Here is a 25,891-nt window from a genome sequence, read left to right as displayed (position 1 = left end):
AGCATTAAAAAGCATTAAATTGCCGTCCAGCTAACTTCCCATTAATAATTCTTGCAGAGCTCGAGCTACTTTTTACACAAGGTTCATACAAATGCCCATGAAAAATAATCGAAAGGATTGGTATATGTTGAAACCGTTTTGAGATCTTCAAATAGTTGGACCCTTCGTTAGTTAATCATGGAATCATTTCCACTGACCCCTCGTGTTTTTTTAAATTCTTGATGCAGTAAAAATGACATAACACGAACATTTTCTAACCAATTTAATTTGTTAGCATACCGCTAGAAAAAGGAAAAGTGTGGATTAAATTGTCGTAGGTCGTCTTGAATTTTTGGATACTGCGTATTTATATCAATGTGGTTTTGCATATACAGCACCGCCGTAATCTATGCGCCGTATGCGCCATTTTACAACATACATGTTTTCCATTTTTCTGTTAAAGAGTGCGATGAGTACTATTCTGCCGTAGTATGGAAAAGTGACGTAACAGCCATTTTACAACATGCATGTTTTATATTTTTCTGTTAAAGAGCTTGAGGAGTAGTACTCGTTAACACCATTTTTGGAAAATGGCGTATACGACACTTTGCCAGATTACTTGGGTGATAATTTTTGGGGAATTTTCCAATTTGGGGAATTAGTTTCCAGGGAATTGTAGTATCTTAAAGAATCTTACGTGAACTGAAGAATGGAGAATTTAAATTATGCACACCGCCCGGTATTCCATCACATCAAGGGAATCGTATCGACAGAGAATACGTATTCCAAATTTTGTTGAAATCAACCTATGCGTTAAAAAGATATGAACAATGGTTTGTTTTGTAAACATGCGCCTCCCCTTTCCTCTATGACTATCTAACCTATTCTATAATCGGCTTCTTAGGACAGAGCATATGTGTTCCAAATTTGATTGAACGCAGAACTGTTCGTTAACTAAACAATACCCCTCGCCTCTCCACACTCCTCTCCTCATTTACAATGACCGTCCCTTCCTGACACTCATCGTCTCCTTAGGACAGTGTATATGCGTTACAAATTGTGTTGAAATGCAGTCAAGGGATTGAGGTGTTACACTGAGTCGATTTAAAACTAAAAAGTGCCTCGCACCTTCCCCTTTTTCCAATAACACCACCGCAATAATCGTCTCCGTAGGATGTGTGGTATAGAATACGCGTCAAAATTTGGTAAGCCGATTTCAGAAAGGTAATCTCTATGTAATTGTCACACTCTAGTCTGTGTTTTTGACGTAGGACTACGTCTGTGTTTTCTATATTGGGGTACACTTTACGATTGCGAAAATCGGGGACCGTCACGAAAATATGATAGACTTTAAACTTTAATATCTAAGCCGTTTCTCGATGGATTTTCAATTTTTTGGACCATTCGATCAAGGATGAGTCAACGCTTCTTTGTATTTATTTGAAAATACTGATTTTCAACTATTTATTATCGATAATTGATAAAAAGTTTAGAAATAGGTAAACTAACCAATCACGTACATGCATCACTAGCACAGACATCAAAATCAAATAACTTGTGGGTATGGATCTAATCCTCAGTTTGTACAAGATTTCACGCACAGCAGACGCATCAAAGCGATTGTAGCGGAGCGGACACAGCATCAATGAAGGCGCTAATAACATTTTCAAAGAAAATCCATCGCATTGGTGGTGGTGCTCGATGTGTTGCTGCAGATCATTCAACCTCAACGAACCAGAATTTCATATGAAGAAAAGGTTGACCATAAAAATAGCACTGTGGCGATCCCGCACCAAATTATCAAAATTTATTACAAATTGTGGTGTCAGTTAGTTGGAAAGGAACATTGGGAATAGAAAATTGGTTCTTCTCAGGACCAACATTTTATAAAAAGAAAGAGTTAATTGCGAAAATGGACTGTTTCGGTGGCATCGGGTTTGGCGTGGTAGTTTGGTTGCTGTTAGTGATCCCATCCATTAAAATTCACTACATTATCTCCCTCCGACGCGCTATCAAATTCGCTATTTACGATTGAGTTTTGAACTTTGAAGAAAGTTTATTTCGGATCAACTTTCTTGTGTATAAAATCCATAAAAACTAGCTACCTACAGCAACTACCCATTAGTGAACATCGCTGTTACAGACAACATCCCCCTCCTACGCGCTACCAAATTCGCTATTTACGATTGATCTCATACCCAAATTCAGAATCTTTCGAGAAAGTTCCATTGGATTCTTAGAATTCATAATAATCCGAACGGTCCGTTGTCTGTGGAAACCCGATCGAACTGGCTCGCGCGCGCGGAAAAGCAGCTTTCTTATATCTAATGAAGTAATCCCATTAGCCCCGCCCCTTCATTAATCGTTATGAGTGCACATTATATTTACACTATATCAGCTCACAAAGGGGCGGGGCTTACGGGTTTAATTTATTAAATACAAGAAAGCTGCTGTTCGGCGCGCGCGAGCGATTTTGATCGAGATTCCACAGAAGGCGGTTCGACATCGGATGCAGCGAAGCGGACACAGCAGCACGAAGTGGGTGGCAGGGTGCAATGCTGCAAATTTACACAAGCGATTGGATGCAGTTAGTGATTGGAATGGGAATTGGGAAAAGAAAATCGGTTCTTCTCAGGACCAACATTTTACGAAAAGGAAGGGTTAATTGCGAAAATGAACTGTTTCGGTGGCATCGGATTTGGCGTGGTAGTTTGGTTGCTGTTAGTGATCCCATCCATTAAAATTCACTACATCATCTCCCTCCGACGCGCTATCAAATTCGCTATTTACGATTGAGTTTTGAACTTTGAAGAAAGTTTATTTCGGATAGTCTGATCAACTTTCTTTTGTATAGAATCAATAAAGTCGCCACCTTTGTGAAAACTATCTACCTACAGCAACTACCCATAAGTGAACGTCGTTTGAATAGACAGATGCCAAGAGATAATGTTTGGTAATATGAAGAAACTTTGTCTTGAGTCGAATTTCTGTTGTCATTCCTCGCAACAATACGCATCTTAGATAAACAACATCTCATAACCAAATTCAGAATCTTTCGAGAAAGTTTCATTGGATTCTTAGAATTCATAATTCTCCGAACGGTCCGTTGTCTGTGGAAACCCGATCGAACTGGCTCGCGCGCGCGGAAAAGCAGCTTTCTTATATCTAATGAAGTAATCCCATTAGCCCCGCCCCTTCATTAATCGTTATGAGTGCACATTATATTTACACTATATCAGCTCACAAAGGGGCGGGGCTTACGGGTTTAATTTATTAAATACAAGAAAGCTGCTGTTCGAGCGCGCGAGCGATTTGATCGAGATTCCACAGAAGGCGGTTCGACATCGGATGCAGCGAAGCGGACACAGCAGCACGAAGTGGGTGGCAGTGTGGCAATGCTGCAAATTTACACAAGCGATTGGATGCAGTTAGTGATTGGAATGGGAATTGGGAAAAGAAAATCGGTTCTTCTCAGGACCAACATTTTACGAAAAGGAAGGGTTAATTGCGAAAATGAACTGTTTCGGTGGCATCGGATTTGGCGTGGTAGTTTGGTTGCTGTTAGTGATCCCATCCATTAAAATTCACTACATCATCTCCCTCCGACGCGCTATCAAATTCGCTATTTACGATTGAGTTTTGAACTTTGAAGAAAGTTTATTTCGGATAGTCTGATCAACTTTCTTTGTATAGAATCAATAAAGTCGCCACCTTTGTGAAAACTATCTACCTACAGCAACTACCCATAAGTGAACGTCGTTTGAATAGACAGATGCCAAGAGATAATGTTTGGTAATATGGAAGAAACTTTGTCTTGAGTCGAATTTCTGTTGTCATTCCTCGCAACAATACGCATCTTAGATAAACAACATCTCATAACCAAATTCAGAATCTTTCGAGAAAGTTTCATTGGATTCTTAGAATTCATAATTCTTCGAACGGTCCGTTGTCTGTGGAAACCCGATCGAACTGGCTCGCGCGCTATCGGAAAGCAGCTTTCTTATATCTAATGAAGTAATCCCATTAGCCCCGCCCTTCATTAATCGTTATGAGTGCACATTATATTTACACTATATCAGCTCACAAAGGGCGGGGCTTACGGGTTTAATTTATTAAATACAAGAAAGCTGCTGTTCGATGCGCGCGAGCCATTTTGATCGAGATTCCACAGAAGGCGATTCGACATCGGATGCAGCGAAGCGGACACAGCAGCACGAAGTGGGTGGCAGTGTGGCAATGCTGCAGAATTTACACAAGCGATTTGATGCAGTTAGTGATTGGAATGGGAATTGGGAAAAGAAAATCGGTTCTTCTCAGGACCAACATTTTACGAAAAGGTAATTGCGAAAATGGATTGTTTCGGTGGCATTTGGTTTGGCGTGGTAGCTTGGTTGCTGTTAGTGATCCCATTCATTAAAATTCACTACATCATCTCCCTCCGACGCGCTATCAAATTCGCTATTTACGATTGATCTCATACCCAAATTCAGAATCTTTCGAGAAAGTTTCATTGGATTCTTAGAATTCATAATTCTTCGAACGGTCCGTTGTCTGTGGAAACCCGATCGAAGTGGCTCGCGCGCGCGGAAAAGCAGCTTTCTTATATCTAATGAAGTAATCCCATTAGCCCCGCCCCTTCATTAATCGTTATGAGTGCACATTATATTTATACTATATCAGCTCACAAAGAGGCGGGGCTTACGGGTTTTAATTTATTTAATACAAGAAAGCTGCTGTTCGGCGCGCGCGAGCCATTTTGATCGAGATTCCACAGAAGGCGGTTCGACATCGGATGCAGCGAAGCGGACACAGCAGCACGAAGTGGGTGGCAGTGTGGCAATGCTGCAAATTTACACAAGCGATTGGATGCAGTTAGTGATTGGTATGGGAATTGGGAAAAGAAAATTGAACCGTCTAAGACATTCCACATTCCACTAAAAGAGCTTTATGTATTTTCCCCAAAGAAAATTGGTTCTTCTCAGGGCCAACATTTCACGAAAAGAAAGAGTTAATTGCGAAACTGGACTGTTTCGGTGGCATCGGGTTTGGCGTGGTAGCTTAGTTGCTGTTAGTGATCCCATTCATTAAAATTCACTACATCATCTCCCTCCGACGCGCTATCAAATTCGCTATTTACGATTGATCTCATAACCAAATTCAGAATCTTGCGAGAAAATTTAAAAGGATTCTTAGAATTTGTCATTCTCCGAACGGTCCGTTGTCTGCGGAATCACGACCGAAATGGCTCGCGCGCGCCGAAAAGCAGCTTTCTTATATCTAATGAAGTAATTTCATTAGCCCCGCCCCTTCATTAATCGTTATGAGTGCACATTATATTTACACCATATCAGCTGACAAAGGGGCGGGGCTTACGGGTTTAATTTATTAAATACAAGAAAGCTGCTGTTCGGCGCGCGCGAGCCATTTTGATCGGAATTCCACAGAAGGCGATTCGACATTCGATGCAGCGGAGCGGACACAGCAGCATGAAGGCGTGGGTGGCACAGTGGCTATGCGGAAAATTTATTCCAAATTTTGGAGTCTTAGCGAAAAATCATAAAGTGGCGGTCGTACAGTTTCATCGCAAGGTGCCTTCAAGCGTTTTGGATGCAACTAGTTATTGGAAAGTCGCATTGGGAAATGAAAAATGGTTCTTCTCAGGACCAACAGTTTATGGAAAGAAAGAGTTAATTGCAAAAATGGACTGTTTCGGTGGCATCGGGTTTGGCGTGGTAGCTTCGTGGCTGTTAGTGATTCCATCCATTCAAATTTACCGCATCTTCTCCCTTCGAGGCGCTATCAAATTCGCTATTTACAATTGAGTTTTGCACTTTGAAGAAAGATTATTTCGGATAGTCGGATCAACCTTCTTTTGTATAAAATGTTGGCTTTTGTATAAAATCAATGTAGACGCCACCTCAGTGGAAACTATCTACAGGAACCACCCATTGGTGAACGTCGCTCGGACAGATAGATGCCAAGAGATAATGTTTTGTAATATGAAGAAACTTCGTCTTGAGTAAAATTTCTGTTGTTATTCCTCGCAACAAAACGCATCTTAGATAAACAACATCTGATACCCAATTCAGAATCTTGCGAGAAAATTTTATAGGATTCTTAGAACTTGTCATTCTCCAAACGGTATGTTGTCTGCGGAATCCTGATCAAAATGGCTCGCGCGCCGGACAGCATCAAATTCGCTATTTACTATTGAGTTTTGTACTTTGAAGAAAGATTATTTCGGATAGTCGGATCAACCTTCTTTTGTATAATGAGCGGTTGGACGAAATGTGATGCAGCGGAGCGGACACAGCAGCACGAAGGCGTGGGTAGCAGTGGCAATGCTGAAAATATATTCCAAATGGTGAAAGCTTGGTGAAAAATCATAAAGTGGCGGTTGGACAATTTCAACGCAGGGTGCAGACAAACGTTTGGATGCAGTTAGTTATTGGAAAGACGCTTTGGGAAAAGAAAATTGGTTCTTCTCAGGACCAGCATTTTATGGAAAGAAAGAATTAATTGCGAAAATGGATTGTTTCGGCGGCATCGGGTTAAACGTGGTAGCTTGGTTGCTGTTAGTGATTCTATCCGTTCAAATTAATTGCATCATCTCCCTCCGCCGCGCTATCAAATTTGCTAGTTACGATTAAATTTTGCACTTTGAAGAAAGTTCATATCGGATTGTCGGATCAACCTTCTTTTGTATAAAGACCTTTTTGAAGGACACCATCCTCAAAAATGGCTGAAATAAAGGAGAAATAAGCAGAATCAGAAGTGGCGTGAAACCAAACGCAAATATATTTATTTGCAACGTTTGGTTTTCGCCCGCGGTGTAAGCTTACGTGGCAAAGTAAGGATTGTGATGTCCCCGACTGAAAGCCAGTCGAGTGACTTCAGCGGCCGATGAGTCATGTTAATTCCACGGTTAGAGACTCAAAGTCCATCCAACTGGGAACAACTATTCAACTTCTTGACACAAATTATTATGGCAAATACCATCAATTTTGAATAGCTACGTAGTCCTACGTCACCTTTGCGTACAACCCGATTGGGCTGCACCTTTGAGTTTTTCTTATAGATTTGGCATCTTCTGCATCCTCATATATTTTCTAAAAAATGTGGAAGATTCATTTGATGGAGCTGCTCACTTCCAAGTTTGAGAAGCTCGACCGGGACTTCGTCCTTCTCTGCAGCTTTACTGGTTTTCAGCACACTTAAAGCCTTCTTTACCTCATCCAGCGTTGGTAGTTACACAGCTTGATAGTCGTCGACTATTTCCATCTTGCTTTTTGATACACCTTCGTTTTCACCGTTCAGCAAATCCTCGAAGTGCTGCCTTCTGGCTGGCACCATACACAGAAAAAATAATGAAAAATAAACGGCGCTTAAAACTTTACATGCGGACATTTACGCTGAAATGACCCTCTTGCTAACAAGATTGCTTACATCTTGTATACAATATTAACGATTCAAGCCAAATATTGTATACATTTTGGCTATAACCTGTGTGGAATTACGCTAATAATGGCGTTCCATTTATGTGCATTATTTTTAGCGTAATTTTCAGTGGATTTTTCTATCTGTGTAGTCATGGCGGCCACTGTCGCGTAATACCTCCGCATATCTGCACATAGTGAAAAGTACATTTTTCAGTCTCAATTTGGTTCATCTTTCGCAACAAGCAAGCAACGAACTTCATCACAAGGGCACCAGATGGACGATTCAATTCGAATAATTGTTGATTCCGGCGAACTCGCGGAGCCATACCACGTGAGCGCACTTCCTGTTTCGTCAGGTAAGTTTAACAGTGGTATATGTCCCGCCGAAGCCGGGAAGGGTACTACACAAAGTCTCAGTAGTACTCCCTTTTTCCAGTTGAACAAAACTACTTTCCCTGATTCGTCGTATGGTGTGCTTCCCTCTATTCGTCAACCCTCATCGGACACAAATCTGAGGATTTATTACCAAAATGTTCGTGGCCTACGCACAAAGATCGATGACTTGTTCCTGGCGACCTCGGAGACTGACTATGATGCAATATTATTAACCGAAACGTGGCTGGACAGCCGGATTTATTCAGCGCAACTATTCGGCTGTCAATATGCCAAACGATCGCAATCCCCTCAACAGCACCAAACGCCATGCAGAAAACTACCGTGGGATCACTTCTCTTTGCACGTGTTCAAAAGTATTTGAGATGCTTATCAACAAATTACATATCTCTAGACCAACATGGCTTCCATCCGAAGAGATCTATCTGTACAAACTTTGTACCGTTCATTTCGTCATGTTTACGGAGCATGGAACATGGAGCTCAAGTCGACGTTGTATATACCGATTTAAAAGCCGCTTTTGACCGTGTGGACCACTGAATCCTAATTGCGAAACTCAACAAACTGGGCGTATCAGATGTGTTAACCAGATGGTTCGAATCTTACCTTATGAACCGAGAGTTTTGCGTGCGAATTGGTTCAGCTGAATCGAATCACTTCCCGACTAGTTAGTCATAACAAAATTTTATCACAATTATATCAATATGTGATACAAATAACAAAACTTGCTATAATTTTGCTATAAATTATCTGCCAAAGATGGAGGAAATAAAATTTTATGATCGTCATAACATGATTATAACATAATGTGTTATGTTTATTTCTACCGAAAAAAAATTGCCTACATTTTTGATAGATAGGAATTGGAAAAAAAAAGTGAGGTACCAACTACAGTATAACTTGAATCTACATCCAAAACCAGCTGGACAAACTTAATTGCCTACATTATGGATAATCATAATCTTTCCAGGAACATAATTTGCTATAGTACAAGCTATTTTCACCACTTTTATGTAACACAACGAGTTATATTTTTGTTCAATTAATAACATATTTAGTAATAATTTTGTTAAAACTAGAAGAGATTTTGTTACAATTTTTGTTATTTTAACTACTAATGGTACATGTTTTATAACAACCGCTGTTATAAAAAAACTGCTGTAACAGAATAACAAGGTCTGATATAAATCTGTTACTATCTACTGGTCGGGTTTACTAACAATTCCGGTATCCCACAAGGAAGCAACTTAGGACCTTTGCTGTTTGCTTTGTTCTTGAACGACGTTGCACTGATTCTCCCGCCACAGTTCCGTACGTTCTATGCCGATGATGTAAAAATGTACGCCGTAGTACGCTCTGTTACTGACTGTATGCATCTCCAGAATCTAGTTAATACCTTTGAGAACTGGTGCTCCACTAATTCTCTTACGATAAGTGTGCATAAATGTAGCGTCATCACATATCATCGCAACAAGAATCCAATTTTATTTGGTTATACTATGAATAATCAACTTCTCCTTCGTGCGCACAGTGTCCAGGATTTGGGGATTACCCTCGATGCTGGTCTTACATTCAAGCAGCACTATTCGGACATCATCGCTAGAGCAAATAGACAGTTGGGATTTATGGGATTATTAAATTGCCGAAGAATTCCGTGACCCATTGTGTCTGAAAGCATTATATTGCGCGCTCGTTCGATCCATACTAGAATTTGGCATGATTGTATGGTGCCCATTTCCTTCTGTTTGGATCACAAGACTGGAATCCGTTCAACGAAAATTCGTACGCTACGCCCTACGGTTTCTCCCATGGAATAACCCGGAAACTCTTCCTCCATATGCCGACCGGTGTCGACTGCTAGGCCTCGATAGCAGGCGCGTTATGGCACAGGCGACTTTCCCCGCTAAAGTTTTGATTGGAGATATCGATAGTCCTGCAATACTGGGTCAACTGGGAATCTATGCTCCAGCACGAACTCTGCGCTCTAGAAGCTTCCTTCACCTAGACTTTCGTTCCGTCAACTATGGGATATATCATGTATATATGATCCGATCCGATCTATGTCCGCGCGTTTCAAAGAATTTTACTCACTCTACGACTTCAACGGCATCACATCATCTACATGCAGGAATCGAATTCAACATGAATTACTGGATCGAGATCAACGACCTTAAATCTCACTGGCCTCCTCTTTGATGCTGTATTATGAATAGTTTTGTATCCAGTTCTAGATTTTACCTTACTCTATACGTCAATTTGTAAACTTTATATGTCCTGTTATGTTTTTTAAAAGATGTGGGGTTTTTACGCCTTCTCGAACTCGGCAAAATGTGGCTGGTTCAAGTAGGTTTTTCCGCATCATATACCATATATTACTTCATTAAGACTATAAAAGTCAGATGAAAAAGATTAATAAATACAAATACAAATATCAATTATATCCATGTTCTCCTTCTAGCTGATATCACACTCTCTTCGTGCTGCATTTTTATTCGACGGTGGATTCGTTTCCCTTCTGCCCTTGCTACACTGTTCCATTCCCTTTTACAACAGGCACCATCCACTAGCATCCGATTCCTGGCAACATTTTTTTCGTTGCTGGGTCTCCTCATTAAACTTGTCTGATTTGCTGGGTCTCCTAATCAAACCAACCGTTGGTGTCGCTTTGAAGTGCATAACACATCCTTCGCCACACCAAACAACACCACAAACTGTTTCAGATCGGTTGGCATCTTCTCTCCGCTCATCCAGCTTCGGCTGGAATTGTTCAGCAATTCATCCCAAACAAGTAATCCGAGTCAATATGCCGGCCTCGAACTTCCAATCCAGCAGTAAGCATCCCTTCAAATTAGTATGAAACACAGCTAAAATTCCAACAGGTCGTTTTGCCCCGGGGATTAATATTACCCCAGTTAAACCTATGTAGACCTGTTAGCAATGTCGTTCACGAATGTTGTCAGATTTGAGGATATTCTTACGTGCAAATTTGATTGCAGATTGCGATTGCTCTTGCAGCAGCAAAGGTCACAAGTCACAGCATATAATTCCGTTACCTACGAATGAAGACTCTCCGTACCAGGTATAGGCCAAAAGAAGTTTTCGTTCACGATCTGCACGTTTGCATACCCGATAACAATCTTTACATCGTGTGTTGTGCACTCTGCGTAGGCCTTATCGAAGCTCTCATAGGGTCACCGTATTTCCTGGATTGCTACCACGCGCACGACGACCTTCTACAGCACACGAGACAGATCGTTGTTCATTATTCGTTGCCGTTGCCATCCATTGCCTATCTTGGTAACATAGAAAATTTCGGTGGCTACCTTACCAGGGCTGCGCTTAGAGAATTTTGTATTAGCGCTTGACCGACGAAAAGCGGTTACTATCATGGGAGCATTATTTTGAATTAATTTATTTGCGTAGCGGGAGCTTCCGAAGTGTTGATCCGCCGATTTGTGGATGGTTTACGATCGATGACCCGTATTGATGAACATTGTGCAACAGGGCAGTTTCATTCTGAATAAGGAGACTAGCAGTACACTAGAAAAAAAAATTATGGTCGAGTGAGCTTATGCCATGCAGGAACGATTGTTCATTCGTCAACGGCATTTGGGCTCAATATGGAAGAAATCGTGCTTTTTGAATTCACAAATTTTCTCAGACACTTAGCAATATATACTTCGAAGCATAACGCAGAAACGCCTGCTGTGTTGACGTAATGTGAATTACGATGGAATCAAGTTTTAAAACTATATTAAGCATTTAGGGGCGCACATCTTCTAAAGTAATCGCAAAAATCACTTTTTTATTTTTGCTCCGCTGCAGCATACAGGAAAAAATTGTTTTCAGATGTGCGATCGTCTATTAATTGACATATGTGCTGTCAGAAAAGCCTGATCGAATGGCAAAATGGCTATTCTAATAGCCATTTTTGGACTTTGTCGTGATTGTCCTAAAGTCCAGAAATGAAAAAAAAAGCTCCCGGAAACTGATGTGGCACGTCCATCGTGTTTTGATTATAAATATAAGTATTTTGCATATATTTTTTTTTAAATTAACATGCTGAATGAAATAAGAAAAACACAATTTTTCATAGGATGAATGCAGGTGAGATAATGAAAAGGAGCAACGACCTTAAATAATAGTTTCCTACTGTTTGGGATTCCACATATTGTATAATCATTCATCGGTTCGACAGTACGAAAGGATTTTTTTTTGTTAAGTATCTTGACCACAAGCTTGGTGGGACTCCAACCCACAACCTCCTACTAGGAGGTTGTGGGTTCTAGTCCTGCCAAGACTCGTGGATTCTATTTCACAAAATGAAAATCAATTTGTCCATTTCGAAAAGATGTGCTGCACATATGCGCAGCCAAGATTTTGAGGTGTTAAGGATTTTTCATGAGAAAAACTCAAAAAATACCTAACATTTCCGGAAGAAAACATAAATTATGACCAATTTGTTTTCAATACGTTATAGTCACTTCCCAAGTAACATTCTAAGTTTTATAACGCTCTTGAAGACCATAATCTACTCTACAAGAGTGTTATAAAACCAGCATAAAACCAAAATGTTACTAGGGTTGTCACCATTCGCCTCGTTGTTACCATTAATATATACGCTTCATACTGCTTCCAATCCGATTTTCTAATGCATTATTCAATCTCACTTGAATACGGTATAATAATATCTGTGTCAAATCTGATGATTATATATTGGTGATTTTTACAATCATTTTTATATGAAAAGTGCATTGACTATCAGTGACCTTCACCAATATCGCACCGTTTCTCATTGCTTAGCTACTGCTACGGTTTTATTTATAGGTGCTAATTGATGAGACTATCTTACGTTGTCATTGCAAACTGGTTCTCACACTAATCGATTTTCGGAGATTTTACACTTTTAGATCTTTTGCCCATATAAAGCAGGATTAGGATCATCGTAGAATTCAGAGTGCAGTCATCTTCCGAAACGATCAAACTTAGTGATTTCAACCAGATCAATTGTGTTAAGTGTTGGCATAGTGAGCCCATTATCCAAAAAAATGAAACTTTTTGTTGGAGTACTTGCTGTTTTGGTGGCTCTTGCCCACGCCGCACCACAAGGATCGAAAGATGGCAGTGCACAGATTGTTAGTCAAAATACCGATATTCAACCGGATGGAAGCTTCAACTACGCGTAAGTGTCGTGTCGAACATTGACTTCTCGAATTGCAATTAACGCATTTGAACTATTCCAGTTACGAAACTGACAACGGAATCAAGGTCGAAGATAAGGGAACCATCAAACAAGTGAAGCAGGGCGATGCGGACGTTGCCGTGTCAGTGCAGACGGGATCCTTCCAGTACACTGCACCTGATGGGCAGGTTATTAGTCTCACGTAAGGCTGCTCTTGCAAATGGTTTCCGCATATTTGTATTAATTTGAATGCGCAATCCAATTTGCTTCTCGTTGTAGGTTCACGGCTGATGAAAACGGCTTCCAGCCCCAAGGAGCACATCTTCCAGTGGCGCCTTCTTCATAGACAAGTTTTGCGATAAACTTACTGCCTTGTGTCACTTGCCATAATACTCAAATTATTTGATAACACTGTAATATATTATACCAAAAATAAAAGTGCGAAACAGTTATGCAATATGTTCTGAAGATCAAGTTTTCTGATTTATTGTTACGTGATTATCACAGCTCTTGAGGAAGTCGAACGCTACGTTCCCAACAGAGTGCGTACCTACGAGTTGGGAGGGTGTGTAAAGGCTACGCAATGAAGCAAAACTCACGGAAAACAGTTGGGCCTAGTCCGAAAGTTTTATGTGCGATAAGTAGTCGTGAGACGTCGCCAGCATCTTAACATACGCACTCCAAAGGTCCTCTGGGATTGATTACTCGTTTTTTTTTTTCTAAAAAAATACGCATCCTCTTGGGCACCACAGAAAAGTAAAAATAGGAGATTGTGGTTAATAGGCTTCCTTTATTGCTCATCAACACTTTTAGCTAGCGTTAGATGCAGTCTTAATCTAGTCCTGTCCATTAATTGAACTTTTTTTCGGTATTCGCCGTCTTACCAGTTATTTCATTTATCAATCGAGGCCAGCACACCATCATATTTGAGTGTACGCATACTACACGGCAGTAGTTCGTATTTATATTCTCGATTGGATAAGTCAGACAAAAGCGTGAATTGAATTTCTTTTTGTTAGACCAGCGGTCTCCTCGAGGGAGAATATGTATATTATTGCGGGAATAATATGGAAGTCTACATATTTCACGCTTCTTCCGCAGCTCTACTGTCTTTGGATCTGAACTTGGCCTACCTTTCGACTTTGTGTTTCATCAGCATTCTTAATCTTCCATGCGCTTTTCGTAAAATGCTAGATGAGGTTCTACTGCTTTTATTAAGATGCCTTAGATTGCAATTCGCGAGGAATTCATTTTATTGATAAAAACTTAAAAAGCCGTTCCAAACGTTTAAAAAACGTCCTGTGGCTGCTCAAGTGGACAAAAGAACTGAAAACAAGAACATCGGATTTTTTATGGAACTGTAGGATTGAAATGAATTTTATCAAAAACTGAATTACATCTTTTGCAAATGTACATTTTCCATTGAAAATCTGGGGAGGAAATGTTCAATGAATTAATTAGAAGCATACAACAAAATATGTTTGATTCAAATTTTAACAAGTATATGTATTTTGTCAAACTATTTAAAAAATACCGCGAAATATAAGATTTCTAATGCAAACTCGAGAAATCTCATATGGCAAGCCAACTACAGAGTCAAGAAATATGTATTCGAACACTTTATGATTTACTAATTCAATTAGAATAGAGTTCAGAAAATTAGTAGCAATTGGCTATATGCAGCATTTCAATTAAGATATTAGGTATACTGTTTTATCTAATATGAAAAATAACTTATATCCCGTGTTTCATAAGACGGCATTCCATTCAATCTCACGTCTTAAACTCAGCAATAAATAAACTCTGACGTCTGCCAAAAACAAGAAACCTGAAATCTTATTCATTCTAATTTATTCAGAGTAATAAAACGTAGTAATTTAGCCAAATGCAAAAAAGGCAAGCGCATTTAATCGCATAGTTTTGGATGAATCACAAATGCTAATTGCCGACTACTATAGCTTTCGAAAAAAAAGTCTCTTCTCCGCTCGCTACTATCATCCGCACCTTCTCGGATGACATTGACCCAACCTGCGAACCCCTTATCCATCTGGTACGGGACCGGATGACATTCACCACGCACTATTGACATCAAATCATCCGCTATTTTCTGCTAACATATCTCACAGCCTCCCGAAGCTTCGCCACATTTATGCGCCGGCCTGCAGGCAGAGCGTCTTCATCGCGATCAACAAAACAGAGGACAAATACAGTTGAATTAGCTAAATATGTGTAAATGACGAAAATTAAACAAAAGTTTTTCTTCGTCAGTATAGGCATAATGGTCTCATACAACCGTGAAAAAAAAAGAAATTGCAAGTTGTATGACTGAATGGTGAAAGAGATTTTACTTTACTTACTTATGGATCCTGTACACCTCCGGTGGTGCAAAGGGCTGACATGAAAGATCTCCATCCTGAGCGTTGCCCGGCTATAGCTTTAACCTGTTGCCAGGTTAGATTTCGGTCGACTTCTTTTATTCCTTTATTGAGGCTTCGCCGCCATGAGCCTCTGAGTCTGCCTCTGCTGCGATGTCCCGCTGGGTTCCAGTCTAATGCTTGTTTACAGATTTCGTTTCCGCCCCTACGTAGAGTGTGGCCGACCCAGCCCCACTTCCGATTCCTAATTTCTGTTGCTATCGGCCTCTAGTAACAACGACGATGGAGCTCGTTGTTTGTGATCCAGTTGTGAGGCCACCAGGCCCGAATTATATACCGCAGGAAACTGTTAATGAACACCTGCAGCCGTTGATTGTTCTCCACTGATACACACCATGTTTCGCTAGCGTATAACAGCACAGATTTCACGTTAGAGTTGAAAATTCGTATTTTGGTGCGTTCACTTATCTGCCTGTTTTTCCAGATATTTCTTAAACTCGCATAGGCAGCCCTTGCTTTCTTGATCCGTGCGCCTATGTCGATCTTGGTACCGCCGTCTGACGCCATTTGGCTACCAAGATATTGGAAGTTTTCAACATTCTCCACTGGTTGCCCGGCTACTGTGAAACTGGAAGGAGTCACCGTGTTTACATCCAACGATTTGGTTTTGTTGACGTTGATGACTAAACCTGCCGAGGAGGAGCGCTCGGCAAGGTCGTTGAGCTTACTCTGCATATCAGAGCGCCGTTGCGCGAGGAGTGCAACGTCATCAGCCAATTCGAAGTCGTTTAGGTGCTCCATGGTTATAGGCTGCCATAATAGCCCGCGGTTTGGTTCACGGTCAATCGCATCTACTAGAATCTCAGAATTACGATGTGGAACAGTAACGGTGATAGAATACATCCTTGCCTCACACTAGCTACGACCCGGATAGGGTCGGACAAGACCCCATTGTGCAGCACTCTACACGAAAAGGCCTCGTACTGTGCTTCGATGAGGTAGATGATTTTCTCAGGAACCCCCTTGCGTCTCAGGGCGCCCCACATATTCTCGTGATTGAGACGGTCGAAAGATTTTTCGTAGTCAATGAATACCAAGTAAAGGGACTCTTGGAATTCGTTGACCTGCGAGAGTCGCATCGATCTTCTCCTGAATCCGGGCTAGGATAATTGTACGCGATGAACGCGTTCAGTCATCAAAACGAATCCATTGAGCAGCGTGGCAAAAATGGGCGGGGCCTAAACGGACGCTAACTGGTTGCCGATGCTGTAGAAAGTAGTATATAAGACCTGTACATTCATGTTCTTTTGAATCAGTTTGTAATAAAAAGTGAACGAATACAGAACGGAGTTGTGGCTTTATTCGAGACCAGAAGAGTACCAATCTAGTCAACATGGCGACTAGCATTCTCTCTCTCTCCTTCTCCTGATCGGCGCATAAGCAGTGAGTGTGTGGTTCAATTCGTCGTTCGGATGGAGTGACGCGTCGTTAGTGTTCGAGTGCGGTGCATCAGAACAGCCATGACGACGGAGAATCATCGAGAACGTGAGCATCAACAGAGCTTTGCTGCAATTGGATTATCCTTCTCAAAGGCCGCCACAACCAAACCCTCGCTTGTCGTACATGTTCCAACCTGTCCGTCACTTGACCAGTTCGGTTCAAGTTGGAGTTAATTAAATAATTTTCTTTATTCGGTTGGAGCATACGAGTGGTTTGTGTTGGTGGCATGTTCGGCATCTGCCGTGGTCCTTCATCAGTGAAGTGGAATCTCACACAATTCTGTCGTTGGTACCAGGATTCCTGCGCTGGTGGTTGCAGTGTCAGTTGCTAGCAGTGTGCTGCTGCCTGTGATAGGCACGGTCGCCAGTAATCGTGTTGTGATCGTGCCCGCTGGTGACTGCAAAGTGCACAGAACCTGCATCCTCATAATCCTGCCCGGCGACTCGATCACGAGGTAAGTCTACGTCGGTGTTGCTTGAAGGGTAAGTGCAACGAATTGCCTCGTGATTAAATAATTACTAAACATTGGTCCGAATCGAACCGGATATTATACTGCATAATCAGTCCATTCGCGAATATTTATGACCCCCACGAGACTGTCAAACGAGTTTATGTAAAGTGAAATGTGAATCTTCCATCAGTGACATTAAAGTGAAGTACAGTGGTACCCGTAGTGTGTGAAAAGTGATAGCCCTCAGTGAAAAGTGATCGTCCATTGTGAGTGAACTTTAGTGAAAACAGTGACCATGGAGAAGTTGAAGCAATTGATCCACCAACGAGGTCAAGTAAAAGCGAGGCTGACAACAATCGTCCAGAAGCTAGACGAGGCTTCTGATAAACCCGAAACAACGAATCTATCGCAGCTGAAAGCCTACGAAACAAAACTGGAAAGGCGACGAGACATGATTTGGTGATGAATACGTGTACCGGTGAACAACTGGATGCTCAAGATAGTAAACTAGAGGAGTTCGACGAGCTGCATACGAGTGCTTTAGTGAAGCTGAACCAACTGATGGATTTCTTCCGTGCTTCACCTAGAACTGTCGGAGCACCGCAAGTCATCGTGACTCAGCAACCATTAAAGATGCCGATCCCAACCTTTGATGGGAGCTACGAGGGCTGGCCAAAATTCAAAGCACTCTTTAACGACTTGATCGGTAAGTGTGGTGATTCAGACGCCACAAAACTACAATACTTGGACAAGGCATTGGTTGGTGAAGCCTCCGGTATCCTCGATGCAAGGATCATCAACAACAACAATTATGAGCAAGCGTGGCAGTTGTTAAAGGATCGGTTCGAAAACCCAAGAGTGATAATCGACACCCACATTACCGGTTTGTTAACGATGAGTCCAATCGTAAAACAGAGCTACAAAGAGCTGAGAGTCCTCATCGATACCTGCTATCGTCACGTGGAAGGATTGCGGTTCATGGAGCAGGAAGTTGATGGCACAGTTGATGGTAAAGCTTCTGTCACTATGCCTCGATTGTGAAACACGGAAGCAGTGGGAGCAAACGTTGGATCATGGTGAGCTACCTGACTTGGACGACACCATGAAGTTTCTCAGGAACTATTGCCAAGTGCTCGAGAGGTGTGAAGTGGACAAAACTCCTTCATCTAGAGTAGCAGTCAAGCCTTCCGTAGTAGTAAAGACAACATCTCATCTAGCGTTATCTAATCTATAGGAAAATGTGAGATATGCACAGGTCAACACAGCAACTACAAATGTTCCTCTTTTTTGAGCATGAGTATCGACGAAAGAATGTTCGAAGTGAAGCAAAAGGGATTGTGTTTTAATTGTCTGCGCAAGGGTCATCAGGTCAGAGGATGTCCATCGGATAAATCATGTTCCAAGTGCGCCAAGAAACACCATACCATGTTACACTACGAGCAGGTTTCTCCACCCGAAGCTAGACAGCAGAGTTCCAGTGGATCAGTGATGACGAAGACGGTGTCAGCAGCTATTCCTGAGGATAATGTATCAACAGCGTGTTTTGGTGTTCAGCGGCGAGCAAAACAGGTGTTGTTAATGACGGCGCTGGTGAATGTAGCATCAAGGGGTGGAAAGATCTTCAAACTACGAGCTCTCCTTGATTCCGGATCACAAGTTAACTTGGTTTCAGAATCCGCTGTAAAGTTGCTATCTCTTCCAAAGTATCCTGCCAATGTGCCTGTTGTAGGAGTGGGTGGCGTGCGATCTCAAATCCGACATCAAGTGATTTTGAGACTGTCGTCCGGTTATTCCGGATTCGAAAGTGATATTAATTGTTTGGTGACATCGAGAGTGACAGGCAAAATTCCATCAGTTCCTGTTGATGTTTTTGAATGGAAATTTCCCCCTGGTATTGTTTTGGCTGATCCAAGCTTTAATGAACCAAAGGATGTTGATCTATTGATTGGTGCGGAGCTGTTCTTTGATGTCCTGAAATCAGCCCAGTTGAAACTTTCCGATAATCTGCCTCAGCTTTACGAAACCCAATTTGGTTGGGTACTGGCGGGGGCCTTGGAAGATTCCCACGACGAAGTTGTCAATGTGATGTGTGTTACTAATGAAGATCCGTTGCTGAAGAGTGTTCAGAGATTTTTCGAGCTAGAGGAACTTCCAGAAGACAAAGAGCCAACATGTGAAGAGCAAAGGATCGAAGATCATTTTTGTGAAACATATCAACGAGATGGTGAAGGCCGATTCATTGTTCAGCTTCCGTTTCGTGACTCCATCGATCAACTAGGGAACTCCCGTTCATTAGCTATGAAAAGGTTCCTGTCAAGTGAGAAACGAATATCAAATGACCCTGAGATGAAGCGTATGTATCAGGACTTCCTTAAGGAGTATGTAGATTTAGGTCATTGTCATGAGATACGTGAAGAGGACGATCCACCTGGTCAACGAAGCTATTACTTTCCACACCACGCTGTACTCAAACCATCAAGTACCAGCACAAAGCTACGTGTCGTATTCGACGGAAAGGCGAAATCGAATGGGTTATCACTCAACGAAGTTCTGATGGTGGGGCCCAAGATCCAGAATGATCTATTTTCCATTGTTCTGCGTTTCCGAACGCACGTTTATGCATTCTCAGCCGACATTGAGAAAATTGTATGAACAAGTGAAGGTCGATCCTAATCAGACACAATATCAAAGGATATTCTGGCGTGACCAACCAAAGGATCCGATAACGGTTCTAGAACTGTCGACAGTGACCTACGGGAAGTTTTCTGCACCATTCCGGGCGGTGAGATCCATGATTTAGCTAGCAAGAGATGAAAGTAACACCTTTCCCGCAGCGGCAGAGGTAATACTTGAGGATTGTTACATGGATGATGTATTGAGCGGAGCAGCGACTTTGGAATCTGCAAAACAGCTGCGAAATGACATCGAAAGTCTTTTGAAAAAGGGAATGTTTCCTATTCGAAAGTGGTGCTCAAATGATGACGAAGTGCTTGAAGGTGTTCCTTATAAGGACCGTGAACAATTGGTACGCATCGAAGAATCTAGTAACAATGAAACAATACGAGCCTTGGGTATTCTTTGGAACCCACAAAGTGATCAGTTTCTGTTCTGGAGGAACCCTGAATTGGTGCAACTTGATGAGAAGGTAACAAAACGAAGCGTACTCTCCCATATTGCAAAACTATTCGATCCGTTGGGTCTTATATCACCTGTTATCGTGTTGGCAAAGTCAATTATGCAACAGTTGTGGGCTAATTCTTTAGAATGGGACGAGCCAATTGAAGGAGAACTGTTAAATAAATGGTTGATCTTCCAAGAGTCCCTGATGCAATTGAATGCAATAGAAATACCGAGATGTGTTGTGACTCGTGATGCGTGTCGTATTGAGATCCATGGTTTCTCTGACGCTTCTTTTACAGCCTACGGTTCCTGTCTGTATTTACGAAGCATTCGGGAGGATGGAGCGGTGTCTGTTAAACTGTTATGCAGCAAGTCAAGAATCGCCCCTTTGCATCGATCCACAATGCCTAGATTAGAGCTATGTGCCGCCGTTACTTTGGCAAGATTGATCAATACTGTGATACCAATTCTAAAAATGGACGTTCACGGCGTTAAATTGTGGTGTGATAGTCAGATCGTACTGGCGTGGATAAAGAAGAATCCAGAGCAGTTGCAGGTCTTCGTCAGGAACCGAGTCGTGGAGATTAATAAATTAACCAGTGTCTACGAGTGGAACTACATAAAATCCGAAGATAACCCAGCAGATTTGGTGTCTAGAGGTTGTTACCCAGATTGTCTGCGTCGTTCAGACATTTGGTGGAATGGACCGATGTTTTTGCAAGATATCAACTACATGATACAAGAAACTCCGAAGATTTACGATGATGAACTACCGGAAATGAGGAACATACAAGTGTGTAATCCCACGGTTGAGATTGAGGATGAACCGATATTCGAGCGCTGTGGTAATTTTTCAAAACTTCAACGTATATTGGCGCAAGTAGTAAGGTTTACTCGATTGGTTCGGATGACCGCAAGGGATCGTCAAGGGTATCGATGGATTTCAGTACAAGATATGCAAAAGGCGATGGAATACATAGTGCGAGTTTTGCAAAAAAAAAAAAGAGCTCTGTGAAGAAATCCAATATGTACAGCGAAAGGAGTTGCCGAAGCGACTTGCAAGTTTACAGCCATTCTTGGATAACAAAGGACTTCTACGCGTCGGTGGACGACTGCAGAATTCTACATTGCCATTTGATGCAAAGCATCAAATCCTTCTTCCGCGGAATCATCGAGTGACGGAGATGTTAATTCGTAAGTACCATGAAGAGAGACTACATGAAGGGCCATCCGGCCTGTTGGCAGCGATAAGACAAAAGTTCTGGATAGTTAACGCTAGATCAGCCATCAGAAAGGTGACTCGCAGCTGCGTGAAGTGCTTTAAAGCTAACCCAAAGGGATATCAGCCAGTCATGGGGAATTTGCCGGAGGAGCGCGTGAATGTTGCCGCCGCATTTGAATTCACCGGTGTGGATTACGCTGGTCCTGTTATTGTGAAGGAAGGAAAATACAAGGTGAAGCACGTGAAAGCATATATAGTAGAGTGGGGCGCAGTTGTATGGAAAAACGCAAACTTCGTCCGATCAAGTGAGATCAAGGTTTTTCTGAATCGTTTTGGGACCCCAATCAACTGTGCAAAATATGGGCTCGATTGGTTGCGACCTCGCATGCCGCAACGCGTTTTAAATTTACATGGAGATTAGTATGGGAAAACTTACTTTTTTACATTTTTGCTATTAGCGGCTTCAATTTATCATCAATCACGTGACTCAATACGTTAGCATACAGTCTGGAAGATGCCGAAAGACTTTGCCGAAGAAGGTACGTAGCTGGGAAGTCTACAAAAAATGTTATTACGTTTCGAAAATTGATTGTTCAAACCATATGCAAGAAATCAATGTTTCTGCCAGCACTATCGGACGACCTACGGTTATCGAAAGGCAAAACCAATCTTCCTTCTTGTCGGATGTTTTTCTTTGTGAAATGATTCCGGATAGCTCCCATTAGCTCTAAAGCCCTATAAGATCAATTATTTTGAAATAACACTCAGTTAAATTATTGGTCTACGTAGCTCGGCAGTGCTGGCAGAATAAACGATTTTTTGCATATGGTTTAATCACTCAATCTTTGAAGCGTTATAACTTTTTTCGTGGACGTTCCAGCAACGTGCCTTCTTCAGCAAAGTTTTTCGGCATCCTTTGGGTAATACTTTAACGCAATGTGCCACTTGGTTTACGATGAACTGAAACCTCTAGTAGTAGAAATGCAAAAATATACATTCTCCCATACTAATTTCCATACAAACTTCAAACGCGATGCGGAAAGCGAGGAAGCAACCAATCGGTCCCAAATTCCGCACAGTTGTTCAGGACCCAGAATGGCTTCGAAAAACCATTGATTTGAAAAAGTGACCATGACGCCCCACTCTAATATATAGCATTGTTTGTGTGTCTCACAACCAAATCCATACACCTCGAACTGGTTTCGGATTTGACAACTGAAGCCTTTCTTGGCGCGTTGGATCGCTTTGTCAACCGACGGGGGATGGTCCGTAAAATAATGTCTGATAACGCGACCAATTTCGTTGGCGCATCCAAGGAGCTTCATCAGCTACTCCTGATGTTACGTAATGAATCTGAAAGAACGAAAATCAACGACTTCTTACTCAAACGCGAGATAGAGTGGGAATTCATCCCTCCTAGGTCTCCGAATTTCGGTGGTTTGTGGGAGGCAGGAGTGAAGGTTGTCAAGTCCCATTTACATCGGACTCTGGGCAACGCAGTTTTGACTTTTGAAGAGTTCACTACGGTGTTGACGTACGTTGAAGCCATTGTGAATTCCAGGCCGTTATATGCATTGTCAGATGATCCAAATGAGCCACTTCCGATAACTCCCGCTCATCTGATGCTTGGAAGACCATTGGAAGCAATACCAAAGCCATCGTACACCGATATAGCAGTGAATCGTCTTTCTCGATTTCAATACCTGAATCATCTACGCGACCTGTTTTGGAAAAGCTGGTCGCACAACTACCTTTCAACGCTTCAAACAAGGGCTAAATGGACAAAAAGTGTACAGAACTTGAAGATGGGTACCATTGTGTTATTGATGGAAGATAATCAACCAGTACAGTCGTGGAAAATGGGTCAAATAGTTGCACTTTATCCCGGAAAAGATAACGTGATTCGAGTCGCCGATGTGAAGACTGCTACGGGTGTTTTCCGACGATCCATTCGAAAAATGGCACCTCTTCCAATTGGTGACAATGAATCTTCGACAAAGTCTGATTTGGAATGATATTCCAACCGGCGGGAGTATGTACGCGATGAACGCGTTCAGTCATCAAAACGAATCCATTGAGCAGCGTGGCCAAAATGGGCGGGGCCTAAACGGACGCTAACTGGTTGCCGATGCTGTAGAAAGTAGTATATAAGACCTGTACATTCATGTTCTTTTGAATCAGTTTGCAATAAAAAGTGAACGAATACAGAACGGAGTTGTGGCTTTATTCGAGACCAGAAGAGTACCAATCTAGTCAACCTGGCGACTAGCATTCTCTCTCTCTCCTTCTCCTGATCGGCGCATAAGCAGTGAGTGTGTGGTTCAATTCGTCGTTCGGGTGGAGTGACGCGTCGTTAGTGTTCGAGTGCGGTGCATCAGAACAGCCAGGACGACGGAGAATCATCGAGAACGTGAGCATCAACAGAGCTTTGCTGCAATTGGATTACACACACCAACGCCACAACCAAACCCTCGCTTGTCGTACATGTTCCAACCTGTCCGTCACTTGACCAGTTCGGTTCAAGTTGGAGTTAATTAAATAATTTTCTTTATTCCGTTGGAGCATACGAGTGGTTTGTGTTGGTGGCATGTTCGGCATCTGCCGTGGTCCTTCATCAGTGAAGTGGAATCTCACACAATTCTGTCGCTGGTACCAGGATTCCTGCGCTGGTGGCTGCAGTGTCAGTTGCTAGCAGTGTGCTGCTGCCTGTGATAGGCACGGTCGCCAGTAATCGTGTTGTGATCGTGCCCGCTGGTGACTGCAAAGTGCACAGAACCTGCATCCTCATAATCCTGCCCGGCGACTCGATCACGAGGTAAGTCTACGTCGGTGTTGCTTGAAGGGTAAGTGCAACGAATTGCCTCGTGATTAAATAATTACTAAACAATAATTTTGCACAGAATTTTGAGAACGGTACACAGCAACATAATGCCTCGCCAGTTATCGCATACAGTCAGGTCACCCTTTTTGAGCACCCTCCCTAAGATACCTTGCATCCAGTCGACCGGTAAAGTTGCGGTGTCCCAGATATTACGAAATAAACGATGCAGAAGTTGAGCGGATCTCATGGGGTCAGCTTTGAGCATCTCGGCTGATATGCGGTCGACCCCTGGGGCTTTATTCGATTTCATGCTTTGGATGGCTGTTTGAATCTCTAGCAGTGATGTAGCTTCGATATTGACGCGTGTTATACGTCGGACCCTAGGCAGATCATGCCGAGGTGATGATGGCCTGTCTGGCACTTAAAAAAAGTTGTTCGAAGTGCTCGAACCAGCGTTTCAGCTGGTCAGTTGGGTCGGTCAATAACTGATCATTCGAGTCTTTCACAGGCATCGTTGCATTCATCTTCGCCCCGCTTAAGCGTCGTGAGATATCGTAGAGGAGGCGAATGTCCCCGGTTGCGGCGGCTCTCTCTCCTTCGTCGGCCAGAGAGTCTGACGGGCTAAGACTTTGGCTCCTCTGGTTTTCGATCGCTCTATCGCGGCTTTGGCTTCTCTTCGTTCCTCTATCTTCCTCCAGGTCTCATCGGTGATCCATTGTTTTCTCTGGGTGCGTAGTTCACCCAGATTGTTCTCGCTGGTGACGATGAAGGCATTCTTGATGGCGGTCCATTGGTCTTCCACGCTGCCACCTTCTGGAATATCTGCAGCACGCGTCTCCAGTTCTTCAACGAAGGACCGTTTCACCGTGGCATCTTCCAGTCGGCGTGTGTTGAATCGTCGTCCAACTCTTTCCTCCTGCCGACGAATCCGCGCAATGCGCAGGCGTATTTCGCCGATGAGGAGGTGTAGATCAGACGCGATATCGGCACTACGTTTATTCCGTACATCAAGAAAAGATTAATAATCGAAAATGGATGCAATTTGAATTTTAGATGCAAATTGAAACAGTTTTAGGAAACGTCATATGAAACCAACACTTGACTGATCTGCATACGAACTTACTTACTGACTTACTTGCTTGACTACTTGCATAACTACTTTGATTATCCGATCTAACCAATTTTCAATACCATAGTCCGATCCGGCCAATTTTCAATCGGATTCACAACTGACAATATGACGTCCCTAACCCAGAATCCCAAGGTGTCAGGCGAACCGTGCCGAGGAGATAAATGGCCTGAGGGGGTGAAACAATTAACCAGACAGTTAACGAAGCCTGTGGAGGTTCCATAGAGTGTATGCTGCTTTGGCGGCAAGTAGGTGGCAGCGGGTGGTATCCGCACACCCC

General features: G+C 42.4%; 3 protein-coding genes across 3 annotated transcripts; all 3 read left to right on the top strand.

Moving 5' to 3' along the window:
- The first annotated feature begins 12,771 nt into the window (after positions 1–12,771).
- Positions 12,772–13,461, top strand: LOC134217143 (cuticle protein CP14.6-like). The gene is made up of 3 exons (XM_062695925.1): positions 12,772–12,993; positions 13,055–13,195; positions 13,273–13,461. Exons 1-3 carry the CDS (start codon positions 12,860–12,862, stop codon positions 13,337–13,339), a joined length of 342 nt encoding a protein of 113 aa, XP_062551909.1. The 5' UTR covers positions 12,772–12,859; the 3' UTR covers positions 13,340–13,461.
- Positions 13,462–18,612: 5,151 nt separating this feature from the next.
- Positions 18,613–19,971, top strand: LOC134210070 (uncharacterized). Its single transcript, XM_062686096.1, has one exon. It carries the CDS (start codon positions 18,613–18,615, stop codon positions 19,969–19,971), a length of 1,359 nt encoding a protein of 452 aa, XP_062542080.1.
- Positions 19,972–20,182: 211 nt separating this feature from the next.
- Positions 20,183–21,419, top strand: LOC134210069 (uncharacterized). Its single transcript, XM_062686095.1, has 2 exons — positions 20,183–21,284; positions 21,358–21,419. Exons 1-2 carry the CDS (start codon positions 20,183–20,185, stop codon positions 21,417–21,419), a joined length of 1,164 nt encoding a protein of 387 aa, XP_062542079.1.
- The last annotated feature ends 4,472 nt before the right edge of the window (positions 21,420–25,891 follow it).

Source organism: Armigeres subalbatus, chromosome 2, assembly GCF_024139115.2.
Source record: "Armigeres subalbatus isolate Guangzhou_Male chromosome 2, GZ_Asu_2, whole genome shotgun sequence".
Classification (NCBI taxonomy): domain Eukaryota; kingdom Metazoa; phylum Arthropoda; class Insecta; order Diptera; family Culicidae; genus Armigeres; species Armigeres subalbatus.
The sequence above is the reverse complement of the archived record's forward strand: the minus strand, read 5'-3'. Positions and strand labels throughout refer to the sequence as shown.

What these genes read in the sequence shown, in the direction of transcription:
- LOC134217143 (XM_062695925.1), top strand. Translation starts at nt 12,860, where the DNA reads ATGAAACTTTTTGTTGGAGTACTTGCTGTTTTGGTGGCTCTTGCCCAC. An exon ending in GATGGAAGCTTCAACTACGC is followed by an intron (nt 12,994 to 13,054) that starts GTAAGTGTCGTG and finishes GAACTATTCCAG; the next exon opens with TTACGAAACTGACAACGGAA. An exon ending in GGGCAGGTTATTAGTCTCAC is followed by an intron (nt 13,196 to 13,272) that starts GTAAGGCTGCTC and finishes TTCTCGTTGTAG; the next exon opens with GTTCACGGCTGATGAAAACG.
- LOC134210070 (XM_062686096.1), top strand. Translation starts at nt 18,613, where the DNA reads ATGAGTATCGACGAAAGAATGTTCGAAGTGAAGCAAAAGGGATTGTGT.
- LOC134210069 (XM_062686095.1), top strand. Translation starts at nt 20,183, where the DNA reads ATGGATGATGTATTGAGCGGAGCAGCGACTTTGGAATCTGCAAAACAG. An exon ending in ACCGATATTCGAGCGCTGTG is followed by an intron (nt 21,285 to 21,357) that starts GTAATTTTTCAA and finishes GATGACCGCAAG; the next exon opens with GGATCGTCAAGGGTATCGAT.